At 50.6% G+C, this 12,818-nt stretch overlaps 3 protein-coding genes across 5 annotated transcripts in view; 2 read left to right on the top strand and 1 right to left on the bottom strand.

Annotated features, from left to right (window-relative positions):
• The window catches only part of LOC138999548 (patr class I histocompatibility antigen, A-126 alpha chain-like), a 375,823-nt gene that overhangs the window by 76,102 nt on the left and 286,903 nt on the right, over positions 1 to 12,818 (bottom strand). The window lies entirely within an intron of this gene.
• Positions 1 to 12,818, top strand: part of LOC138999553 (patr class I histocompatibility antigen, A-126 alpha chain-like) — a 42,654-nt gene that overhangs the window by 14,443 nt on the left and 15,393 nt on the right. The gene's annotated exons all lie outside the window — the stretch shown is intronic.
• On the top strand, positions 10,369 to 12,150 carry LOC139000172 (class I histocompatibility antigen, B alpha chain-like). Its single transcript, XM_070402464.1, has 4 exons — positions 10,369 to 10,557; positions 10,681 to 11,141; positions 11,261 to 11,453; positions 12,044 to 12,150. Exons 1-4 carry the CDS (start codon positions 10,485 to 10,487, stop codon positions 12,148 to 12,150), a joined length of 834 nt encoding a protein of 277 aa, XP_070258565.1. The 5' UTR covers positions 10,369 to 10,484.

Below are 12,818 nucleotides of genomic sequence, written 5' to 3'. Positions count from 1 at the left end.
CAGGGTTTTTGGAAGGAGTCAACCACGTGGAACAAACCAAGGGACAAGCCTGAGTGATTTGCAGTTCTCTCCGCCGAAATCGGGTACCTTTCACTCTTCCCCGAAACGACAAGAGAGTGCTCAAAGTGGACTAGAGGCAGGAGACAAGGGGGGAGGCAATGAGGGAAGAGAATGCCTATCCAAAATGAATGCGTTCACTTACCAAAGCAACAGGTCTGACTCGCAGAGCGGGTAAGCAAAGCGGCAACCAGGAAAAAAGCAGGCTGACTCACAGGGCGATCCCAGTGGCGCCAAGGGGACGTCTGGCCGGACAAAAGGTGAACGTTCCTGAGGAGGATTGGAGAGTGGAGATCACGTTGGGCGCCATTTTATGCCCCGACCTGCAGGGCACACATTGTGGGTACTCCACACCAAATCCTGCAAAGGAATGAGAGGATAAGAGACGTGAAGAAATGGAGGCAAGACAAAGTTCTGATCAAGCCTCAATTTTATTCTTACAGCGGGTAGTATTTATGTTGGTGGGCAAAGGGGGGTCCATGGGATAAGCCTCTCATTAGGGATGTAACAAAGGCTCTGGAATGTCACAGCTATGCGCTTATCAGCGGAGATGTAGCAGCTTATCAGCTGAGATGTAGCAGGTTTGTGCTAAGGGTGAGGGTATGTTATCTTTTAACTCCAGGCCAAACCGGGAGTTGGCTTGGAGGAGCCATAAACCTATTATGTTGTAAACTGGAGATGTATATGTGATTTATAATGGCTCCCAACAGCCGCACTTCCTGCACCTAGAGACTGAGAGCAGGATGGGGTATCAGGGGTAGTCAGGCTGAGCGTCACCAACAGGATGACAGGAGATCACACAGGGGACGAGGGAGAGAGTGAAAGGCTCAGAAGGACAGATAGACCAAACAAAGGGACACCTGTTGGCAAAAGTGTGTAAAAAGAGAATCCCTACCCATGTTGGTGAGAATGTGCTTGTTCTCCAGAAAGAGATTTTCAGCCCTTGTGTACCTCAACTACCCAACTTACATTATGGCTCCCTTTCACAGGGTGGGCACTCCTACCGTGTCCCCCAATGCTTCCCAATGCGGTGCCTCACATGGGCTGTCACAGCCGGGAAAGTTATTCAAATGCCGACTGTCTCACTCCTTCCTTTGAAAGAAATAATAAAAAGTGAAGATTTAATGAGGTTACACAGATCTCAGATATCTTGAAATTTAGGGGGAGTCACTCTGCCCCATGGGACACCTGTACATTCCTGAGCAGAGATGGGTGAGGTAAGGGAATCAATTCCATTGGAGGGTAAGGAAATCAGGATGAAGCAGTTGATGTAGAAACACAAAGGTGGGAATGGCACCTAAGTGTTTCTTCTCAAGGGATGCCGAGCGGTACCTGTTGTCAACTTTACCTGAAGAGGAGTGAAGGGACCACAGGCCCTCAATTCAATGAGTGACTCCACATGGCCCCTTGATAGAAGGTAGGGAACATTTTCCCTATGCATTGTGACCTTTTATTGCTTCGCAGGATGTGTTTCTTACTCTTGTGCACAGTGTAGGAGTTTTATAGAGAAAGTGGTTGACTCCATCAAGTCCCCAAACAAATATTGACAAGAAACCGGAACTCGTTTTCCCAGCTGCTACCGGAATTCCTGCCCAACACATTGTAGGGAGGACAGGATGGAGGCAGGTCCTCAGAACCGTGGCTGATTTCTTCTCGAGTCTGAGGAGACTAAATGCCAAGGCAGGTCAGGCAGCCGCAGGACGGACCGAGAAAGACTTACATCCCCCAGATTACAACTGACTTCCCTGCCTTCCTTCTTCGCCCAAGATTGGTCTGTGACGTGCAGGTGGGTGTTTTTGTTTGTTACAGTCATGAACAACGTCATGGTTTCTGCGTTCATATCCTTTATGTTGAGCCTGAGAAAATACCGAGGGAGAACTTTGTTAATCCTCCGTGCTCTAGTTTAGCTTTGTGGCCTCAAGGATCCTTTTCCCCACACGTCATTCTCCGGGCGTTCTTGGGAGTCTTTGATGTGGACTCTGAGGGAAAAGGAGTCTGTTTTCCAGACTAAAAACTCTCATTCTGACAGGAGACAGAGTGGTCTCCATTAAGCATTGGATCACAAGGCAAGAATTCCATTGGAAGAAGAATTTACATTAATACTACCCACTGACACTGTGGAACTCAATAATCAATACTTCACACACACATGTAGCATTACATGGCCACCACAAATGATACGATCAATAATTTCTTGACTACAACATGGAGGGTCATAGTTTTTTTCATTAAAATATGATTACATGCATAGGAGAAATAGTCAATAAGATTATTAATAACTATGTTGATGCCAGGTGGGGACTAGATTTTTCAGGGGGATCACTTGGTGAATTATACAAATGTCTAACCACCATGATGTACAGAAACCCATGTAATCTTGAACTGTAATTGAAAAATAAAAATAGCCCTAACCAGTTTGGCTCAGTGGATAGAACGTCGGCCTTCGGATGAAGGGTCCCGGGTTCGATTCCGGTCAAGGGCATGTACCTGGGTTGCGGGCACATCCCCAGTAGGGAGTGTGCAGGAGGCAGCTGATTGATGTTTCTCTCTCACTGATGTTTCTAACTCTCTATCCCTTTCCCTTCCTCTCTGTAAAAATTCAATAAAATACATTTAAAAAATAAAAAATAAAAATAAAAACTATGTACGTTTACATGATTAGAGAATGGAGGAACACTTACTCCAGCGCCATTTGATTCAGTTTCTTTGAAGCAAGGAGTGGGGTTGGGAGGCACATTCATTTCCTTGTGCCCTCTCTGTATATAAACATTCCAATTAGCAGGTAAGTACTGACAACCTATAACACTTTAAACAAGGCTCATTTATTTAATTCATTGTTTAAAAGTTAAATTTATTGGAGTGACATCTTATATAATAAAAGCCCAGCAACCAAATGGTGGAACAACCAGTCGACCAGTCACTATGACGCACACTGACCACCACGGGGCAGACGCTGAAGGCAGGAACTTTTCCCCTGGTGGTCAGTGTGCTACCACAATGGGAGCGCAGCTCAGCTGGCGTGTCCACAGCTGTTCGGCTGATCAGGATGAGTGGTGCTCCCATTGCAGGGTGATTCCCCACAGGCCACACCCCCACCAGTGCATGAATCCCGTGCACTGGCCCCCTAGTTGGTAACTAAGATCATATGGGTTTCAAGTGTACATTTCTATGATCCATGAGCTGTATGTTGCATTGTGTACCCACCACCCAAAGTCAGATCATCTTCCAAAACCATATATTTCACAACTTTTACCCTTTACAATCCCCACCCCCTTCTCTCTGGTAACCAAAACCCTGTTACTCAACATCCCTGATCATGAAGACAATGCAAATAAAGTAAAAACCACAACAAGTCATCACCTCACACCTGTCAGAAGGGCTATCCTCAATAAATACCCAAACAACAAGGGCTGGTAAGGATGTGGAGAAAAGGCAACCCTTGTGCACTGTTGGTGGGAGTGCAAGCTGGTGTAGCCACTATGGAACACAGTTTGGAAGTTCCTTGAAACATTAAAAATAGAACTACCATATGACCCAGCAAGTCCACTTCTGGGGATATACTTGAAAAAATTAAATTATATCTTGAAGAGCTATCTTACACCCACATGTTCATTGCAGCATTATTTACAATTTCCGAGACATGGAAACTGGCTAAGTAATGAGGACTATAGTGGATTCGACAATACATATTGTAGACTTGAAATTTGCTAAGAGAAACCCTCGCCCTTTGAATCAGCATGGATGGGCCTGGAGAGAATTATGCTAAATGAAATAAGCCAAGCAGAGAAACACAAATCCCATATGATGTCACTTATATGTGGAATGTAATGAACTGAATAAAATGACAAAATAGAAACAGAGGCATGGATACATGGAACAGGCTGACAGGTCTCAGAGGGGAAGGAAGAGGGGGGACTGGAGAAAGAAAGTGAGCCAGAGAATATATACGATCATAGCCCATGGTCATAGACAATAGTGTGGTGATGGGCAGAGGGGATGGGGGCTGCAGGCTGGAAGGAGATGGGTAAAGATAGGGAAAATAGGGACATCTGTAATAGTGTCAATAATGATAATGAAGTAAAAAAAATTGCTAAGAGTAGATCTTAAAAGTTCTCAAACCCACACCAGTGGTGACTACAAGTGATGAGATGGATATGTTAACTACTTGTATCGTGGTCGTCAATTCACAATACATACATATGTGAACTCATTACACAATGTGACATGTCCATGACACCCCAGTAAATCGTTGGGGGTGGGTGGGGGCAGGGGGAAATAATATGGAACCAACAAAAACACAAACCAAAGAAAAAACAAGGCAAGTAGGAAGACCATGCAAGATATTGTCAGAAGTCCGTAAACGTGTGGACACAATGTTTATAGATATGGTGGTTGGCAACCTCCAAGATGGTTCTCAATGGTCTTCATGCCCTTGAGTGGAGGAGGCACCTGTGATTGGCTCCGAACCAATAGGCAAAAATGAGGCGATGCCATTCCCTCATACAAGAGTAGGTAAGAGTTACTCTTGCCTGGCTAACACTCTACTGCCTTGCGGAATTTTAAATTGCTCTTTCTCAATTCTTACTAAAGGATATTGATTTGAGAGAGAGGAAGGGAGGGAGAGAGAGAGAGAAACATTGATCTCCTATAGGAGAAATTTTGCCTCCTATAGGTGCCCGGACCAGAGACTGAACCCACAGCCTAGGCAAGTGCCCAGAGTGCAGATCAAACCCATAACCTTTTCATGTACGGGATGATGCTCCAGCCAACTGAGTCACCCGTCAGCGTCCAAGGGTTACTTTTTACTCACATTGACTGGGTTCTAGCTCTAAGGATTCTACATATATATTTTCTAATATATTTTTGTTGATTTCAGAGAGAAAGGGGGAAGAGAGTGGTAGAAACATCAACGATGAGAGAGAATCATTGATCACCTGCCTCCTGCACACCCGCTCCTGAGGATTGAGCTCGCAACCCAGGCATGTGCCCTTGACCGGAATCGAACCTGGGACCTTCACTTTGCAGGCCAATGCTCTATCCACTGACTCAAACCAGTTAGGGCTACATATATTTTCAATATTCCAAGAGAGAAGACCGTTCTGCTCATTTTCTAGGTATCTGACGCTGGCCACAGCATCTGCCATCACCTGTACTCCCTGGACCATCTCATCACAGGATTGTCCCAAGGAGGACAGAGCCCCACTCACCCGACTGACTGGAGGACACAATCTGGGTGTCCCAAGCTCTGCAGAAGTTGCACAATTCCTTCGTCACCCAAGTTATTTCCAAGCAGATTGATTTTTCTCAGAGTTTTGCTGCTGATAAGGACGGAGGCGAGGGATGCGCAGCAGGCACTGGTTAACATGCACTCTTCCAGCCTGTGAGGAGAGATACACAGGGGAGTTGGGGCCAGTCCCTGGGGAGCCAAGGTGGCCCAAGCACATGGGTATGGACTAGTGCCCCGAACACTTCCCTCCCAAGTTGTGCACTAGAGAATGTGTCCATAGAGTGTCATTCCGAAAAATAGACCAATACATCCGAGTTTCCACTTCCCATTTCCAGTTGTACTTATCCCTTCAGCCCTTCCAAAGTCTATGCAGGAGATCCCTCCCACCCAGGGGCCTACCCGATGTTCTCCAACTCGCAGTTGGGATGTTTCATAGCACCACACATCAGCTCCGTTCCCGCATCCCCAACGTTATTGCTCCCAAGCTCCAGGCTCTTCAGGTTGGGTTTATTTTGCAGAGCACAGACCATGTATTCACAGGCCTTAGCTGTGAAAAAGCAGCCGGATATTCTGCAGAGAGAGAGAGATATGAGCTGGAATCATGACTGCCCATCTCAAAGGGTCTCAGAGCATGAAGTGATAGGGTCCTTGAACCTCCCTCATGATGTCCATGAAGAAGGGACTCCATGGAGATGAGTAATGGATCCTAGAAATCCCAGAACACTCATTCTAAAGAATATATGCACCCCTGTGTGCATGGCAGCCTCATGTACCATAGCCAAGATCTGAAACAGCCCAAGTGCCCCTCCGTAGAGGAGGGGAGAAAAAAGCTCTAATACATTTACACAATGGAATACGACTTGGTCACAAAAAGAAGGAAATTTTACCTTTTGGTACAGCATGGATGGACCTGGAGATTGTGATGCTCAGTGAAATAAGCCAGTAGGAGAAAGACAAGTACCATGTGATCTCACTTACATGTGGAACAAAATAAAAAGCAAAATGGAGACAGGCATCGATTCATGGAACAGACTGACAGCTGTCAGAGGGGAGAAGCAGGGGTCGGGGGTGGGACTGCATAAAAGGTGAATGGCTTAGCCAAAGCAAATACATGCATAACCCATGGACACAGACAGGAGTGTGGCAATGGCCAAAGGGAGAAGGGGCGGGAGCTGGGTGGAGGTGTGCAAAGAAGGTGGGGGGATGGGGACATCTAGAATGTGAAAGGCAACCAGTCACATCTTTCCCACACTGGTGCCTCTCTCTCTCTCTCCTTCCCTCTCTTCCACTCTCTTTAAAAATCAATGGGGTCCTAACCAGTTTGGCTCAGTGGATAGTGCATAGGCCTGTGGGTTGAAGGGTCCCAGGTTTGATTCTGCTCAAGGGCATGTACCTTGCTTGCAGGCACATCCCCAGTGGAAGATGTGCAGGAGGCAGCTGGTGGATGTTTCTCTCTCATTGATGTTTCTAATTCTCTATCCCTCTCCCTTCCTCTCTGTAAAAAATCAATAAAATATATATTTTTAAAAAATCAACGGGAAAAATGTTCTCTGGTGAGAATTAACAAAAAACAAACAAACGAAAACAGCCAACAGCATTGAGAAGGTCTGAATGTATTGCTTTTAGAATGAAGAGAATTATACCCCCTGGTTCATCATCCCACTCAAAGTCAGTACATTCTTTCAATAGCTTAGATGCTCCTTTGTCATCTGCCGCCCGCGTTCACCTCCTCACGTCACCTCCTGCCGCAATGGTGCTCCCTGTCTCACCACGTGTTCTCCTTCTTATTGTACCTGGAACAGAGCAGCCTGCTCCCACATTAACCAGTTACACTGAATGTTTACTTGTCTGGAAGGCGCCCTCTGTTGATCTGGATGACTCCCTCTCTTACCTCCTCCAAGCCTTGGGTTAAATGTGGCCTTGACCAGGAAGCCTGAGAAGACTGAGAGGCTTCTGATGGCCACGCCCCACATGAGCACTCATAACCACGTATCCTGGTACACTTACAGAACCAAGACAATAGTCCGCAGCAGGTTTTACTGTCGGAGGTAGGAGTCGGCAATTTTTTCCTGGGAAGGGCCCAATAATGTTCTTTTGTTGTTGTTGATCTTCACCTGAAGAAATTCTTTCCCGTTGATGTTTGGACATAGTGGAAGGAAGAGTGGAAGGGAGAGTGGAGAGAGTGAGAGAGACATTGATGTAAGAGAGACACATCGATTGGTTTCCTCCTGCACATGCCCGCTTAGGACCAGCAATGGAACTTGCAACTCAGGCACCTGCCCTTGACCAGGAATTGAAACGGGCCCATTGGGGTTGGAGCTGATGCTCTAATCACTGACCCACACCAGCCAGGGCCTATATGTTATTCTTTATGGTTCACACAGTCTCTGTCACAATAACTCAACTTGGCCACAATATACGGTTAGCTCAGGTCTTGTTTATCTCCCGAGAGTGAAAGCGAAATCCATTAGGATGGGACATTTGCTTTGTTCTCGGCTGTATCCCAACCAGCTCGAAGACTGTTTGACAACAGGACACGGTGGCCTGTGAGCTCCTGAACTCAAGCTCTTCATGGACTTGTAGTTTTATCTGCAATTTCTTTCTGCTTTGGAGCGGTCATTTGAAACCATGGTTCCATCTAATGCGGTGTAACCAGCACACGTTGCGTAAATAGTTGCTGGGTACTTAGATGTTGAAGCAGATCCTGGGAAACCCTAGGTTTCTTTATTGAAATTTAAAATTTTTTTAAATTTATTGATGAGAGAGAGAGAGAAAGAGAGAGAGAGAGAGAGAGAGAGAGTGAGAGAAAGGGGGAGAGAGAGAGAGAGAGAGAGAGAGAGAGAGAAAGGGGGAGAGAGAGAGAGAGAGAGAGAGAGAGAGAGAGAGAAAGGGAGAGAGAAAGAAACAGCGATTTGTTGTTCCACTCACATAAGCATCCATTGATTGATTCTTGTATGTGCCTTGACTCGGGATCAAACCACAAACCTTGGAGCATCGGGACAATGCTCTAAGGCAGCGGTCACCAACCTTTTGGACCTCACGGACCACCAGTGTTCCGTGGGACACAGGCTTGCAACTGTTGCTCTACAGAACGAAGTGCCCCGGCCAAGCCCACAATTTATTTAACAGTTACAGAGCATCAGAGACTTACCACCCACTGGTGCTATTTTAGGATAAAGATAATACACATCTGCCGAACCGGTTTGGCTCAGTGGATAGAGCGTCAGCCTGCGGACTCAAGGGTCCCAGGCTCCATTCCGGTCAAGGGCATGTACCTGGGTTGCGGGCACATCCCTACTGGGGGCTGTGCAGGAGGCAGCTGATCGATCTCTCTCATTGATGTTTCTAACTCTCTATCCCTCTCCCTTCTTCTCTGTAAAAATTCAATAAAAATATATTTAAAAAAAAAGATAATACACATCTGTACTTTCACACTTAGAGGCACAGAAGGTGTGATGAACAAGACGGTGTTTTATCGGCCCTGTGAGAGCTCAGAGAAGAGGCGCCGACACAGGTCAGTGTGGCACTAGAAGGAACGGGAAGTTAGAGTCCAGGGGAGTTTTACATCTTACTTCTTAAACCTTATTTTTATTGTTGACATATTACACATGTCCCCATCACTTCCCCGCCCCCAGCACCCGCTTAGCCCGCTACCATGTGGCCCCTGCCCCCCCCTTACCACACTGTTGCCTGTGCCCATGGGCTATGCATGCATATTCTTTGGTTAATCTCTTCACCTTCTCCATCCGGCCCTCCAACACCTCCCCTCTGACAGCTGTCAGTCTGTTCCACCATCCAGGCCGCTCTTTCTATTTTGTTGGTCAGTTACTGTGTTCATTAGATTCCACGTGTCAGTGAGATCACACGGCATTTGTCTCTCGCTGACTGGCTTATCTCACTTAGCATAATACTCTCCCGGTCCATCCATGCTGGCACCAGAGGGAAGAGATCCTTGTCTTTTATGGCCAGTACTAGCCATGGTGAGGGCTGACAGGGGAGGGCTCAGCACCCCTAGCAGAGGACAGCCACTACAGCCCAGGGGCCACAGCCAGCCACCGTCCTGCTCATGAGATGTAGTGTGATTGGAACACAGCACAGCCACCATGTATGTCTCACCCAGGCTGCTCTGTGGGCACAACGGCTGGGGCAGGAGTTGGTACCTTGAACACATGGCGCACAGAGTCTGAGGCATTCACTATCTGACCCACAGATAGTCTCCATCCAGGCTCTGCCATTGGCCATGGCAGGTCACCTGACTTTGCAGAGCCCTGTTGTCCTCATCTGTGATGAGGGGACAGGATTTCTCCTGTGTGGATTGGGAAATGCACCCTCAGGAAATGTTAAGTCAGTCTCCACCCCCGCCAGCTATCTGGAGAAGTGGCCGGCGCACAACCTCCCATCTCAGAGTCACATCCTCTCCACCCTACTCTCCCGGAAAAAAAAAAAAAAAAGAGATTTATTTTAAAAAAATAAATGAAAAGAAAAAAATGTGCAAAGGACCTCAGTAGACGCTTCTGAAAGAGGACGTGCCTATGGCCCAAAGATATGACGATGCTCAACATCACTGGTCAGCAGCTCTTTGCAGGCTCTCGGGTTTGGCTAGAAGAACAAGGGACTCATAAATGACATGGGGTGGGGAGCTCTGCTTGCTCTCACTCAGCGTCCACGTGGGATGCGGACGGAGGTTCCCCCACTCGCCCAGGCCTCGGACTCCCAGACACCAACAGCATTTCCCACAATTCAACTCAGTGCCAATGCCCACTACCAGCCCATGGCCCCCTGAGGCTGTGCCTGAGGGACCCTTGTTACTCACTCATAGAAATATCCACAGCTTTGCTGGGCCGCTTCCATGTTCTGGGTGAAGTGGAGCTCAGAGCACCAGCCTGATGCTCCTTCTGGGAGACAGTGGGCAGAGAGCGCCCCCTGCAGGAGGAGGGGCGGGGCCCAGGCCTGGCGCTCAGGTCTCAGCCACAGGGAGGAGTCTGGAGCAGAGCAGCTCAGTGTTGGGGGTTCCCCTTCTCCCTGGGGTTTCCTTTCTCCATTTCAAATTCCCTGTTGACTCCCCCTTCCCGGATACTCATGACGATGCCTCACTGCTCACTCCCATTGGGTGTCTGGTTTCAAGAGAAGCCAATCCGCCTTCCATGATATAACCTCTCCGCGGACCCGCCTGGACTCAGATGGTCCCAGGACACCAAGGATGCCGGCCATGAGGTCCCCCACCCTCCTCCTGCTGCTCTCGGGGGCGCTGGTCCTAACCTCCAGCTGGGCCGGTGAGTGTGTGTGTGGGGTGGGGGGGCGCGGCTGTGCGGGGAGGAGCGAGGGGACCCGGAGGGGGCGCGGGGCCCGGCAAGGCCCTTGTCCAGCCCTGACCCAGCCCTCCGTCCGCCCCCCAGGCCCCCACTCCCTAAGAAATTTCTACACCAGTGTGTCCCGGCCCGGCCGCGGGGAGCCCCGGTATTTTGAAGTCGGCTACGTGGACGACACGCAGTTCGTGCGGTTCGGCAGCGACGCCCTGAATCAGAGGGTGGAGCTGCGGGCGCCCTGGATGCAGCAGCCCTGGGTGGAGCAGGAGGACCTCGGGTATTGGGAGGAGGAGGCGCTGTGGGCCAAGGTCAACGAGCAGGTTTTCAGAGAGAACCTGCAGATCGCCCTGAACTACTACAACCAGAGCAAGGACGGTGAGCCGCGCAGGGCCACTCACGACCCCCCTCCCCACGGACGGGCCAGGGTCGCCCCGAGGGTCCAGGTCCGAGCGTCACCCCGAGGCGGCAGGACCCTCCCGGCCCCCACGCGGGAGGAGGCCCCGGGGAATTTGACCCGATTTCACTGTCAGTTTAGAGTAAGTCCAGGCTGGGTGGGCGGTGCTGAGCTGACCTCGGGGCGGGGTCAGGGTCTCACACCTACCAGTGCATGAGAGGCTGCCACATGAGACCCTACAGGCGCCTCCTCCGCGGGTACAGTCAGTGCGCCTAGGATGGCGCCGACTACATCTCCCTGAACGAGGACCTGACCTCCTGGACCGCTGCCGACATGGCGGCTCAGATCACCAAGCGCAAGTGGGAGGCGGCCTATGTGGCACAGTGTGTGAGGAGCTACCTGGAGGGCCTGTGTGTGAAGTGGCTCCACATTCACCTGGAAAAAGGGAAGGAGACCCTGCAGCGCGCAGGTACCAGGGGCCCTGGGGCCGCCCCCTCTCCCCGGGGCTGGGGCTCCTACAAGGAGACAGGACAGGGGGTCAGTGTCAGACACCGCTCCTTGGGGTCAGGGAGGGAGCCCCCTGGATGTCCAGGTCAGGTACCCGAGGGTCTCCCCTCCTCTCAGGGACAGTTAGGGGTGAGGGTCTCCTGGGGTGCAGGGAGACCCCCACTGAAATAGCCCATCAGCAGTTCCCATGGGCCCTGCAGGGGCTCTAGGACCCACGGGGACCTTCTCTCTCAGGCCTTGTGCACTGCCCACACCCACTGTGTCTGAGGCCTCACCCCAGCTTTTCTGAGTCACATGGCCTCCACTCAGGTCAGGACCAAAAATCCCCTTTCTCCCCTCAGAGACCTGCCTCCTGCCCTGGGCTGTGTCTCTGATTCTAGAACTTTCTAAAGACTAGGAGGTCCTCCAGGAGCCTCTGTGCAGGCTGGTGTGTGGGTTGTGTACTCCCTCCCCAACCCTAGGAGTCTGTCCATTCTCACAATGGTCACATGGGCGCTGCTGGAGTGTCCCATGGCGGATGCAAAGTTCCTGCATTTTCTCCCCTCCCCTCAGACTCCCCAAAGGTTCACGTGACCCACCACCCCATCTCTGCCCGTGAGGTCACCTTGAGGTGCTGGGCGCTGGGCTTCTACCCTGCGGACATCAGCCTGACCTGGTAGCGTGACGGGGAGGACCAGACCCAGGACATGGAGCTGGTGGAGACCAGGCCTGCGGGGGACGGCATCTTCCAGAAGTGGGTGGCTGTGGGGGTGCCCCCTGGAGAGGAGCAGAGATACACATGCCATGTGCAGCACGAGGGGCTGTCCGAGCCCCTGACCCTGAGATGGGGTGAGGAGGGGCTATGGGCACAGAGCCTCCTCAGGGAGGCAAGGCCCTGGGGGATCTCAGTGGGGTTGAGGCTGAGGCCTGGGGTCAGGGCCCTCACCCTCCCTTCCCTTCTTCTCCCAGAACCGCCTTCTCACACCTTCATCTTCATCATCATGGGTATCGCAGGGGGCCTGGTTCTGCTGGGAGCCTTGGCTGGAGCTGTGATGTGGGGGAGGAGGCGCTCAGGTGGGCAGGGGTTGGGTTTGAGTGTCTGTCCCACTGGGGGTTCAAGCCCAGGTAGACGTGTGTCCCATCTCATTCATGGAAAGCACCATCCTCACCCGTGTGATGGCCAGTGTGGGGCTCTGTGCTCACACTTACTCTTAGTGAGGACTGTGGGAAAATGAGGGACCTACTTATCACGTGATGATGCTGGTGGTGGGGACCCCGTTCCCAGCAGCCCCAGGTCAGAGGGCAGGTCCCTGCTGAGCACAGACCGCCAGGAGGGTTGTGGGTCCAG

This window comes from Myotis yumanensis, unplaced genomic scaffold (genome assembly GCF_028538775.1).
Source record: "Myotis yumanensis isolate MYYU_CA2020_CCGP unplaced genomic scaffold, mMyoYum1.0.hap1 SCAF_23, whole genome shotgun sequence".
Classification (NCBI taxonomy): Eukaryota; Metazoa; Chordata; class Mammalia; order Chiroptera; family Vespertilionidae; genus Myotis; species Myotis yumanensis.
Note: the sequence above shows the minus strand (reverse complement) of the source record. Positions and strands in the feature narration are given on the sequence as shown.

Bases quoted from the DNA above. Each gene is read 5' to 3' on its own strand.
- LOC139000172 (XM_070402464.1), top strand. From the start codon at position 10,485: ATGCCGGCCATGAGGTCCCCCACCCTCCTCCTGCTGCTCTCGGGGGCG. The intron at 11,142-11,260 runs GTGGGCGGTGCT...CAGTGCGCCTAG, and splicing joins TTAGAGTAAGTCCAGGCTGG to GATGGCGCCGACTACATCTC. The intron at 11,454-12,043 runs GTACCAGGGGCC...CCCTCCCCTCAG, and splicing joins GGAGACCCTGCAGCGCGCAG to ACTCCCCAAAGGTTCACGTG.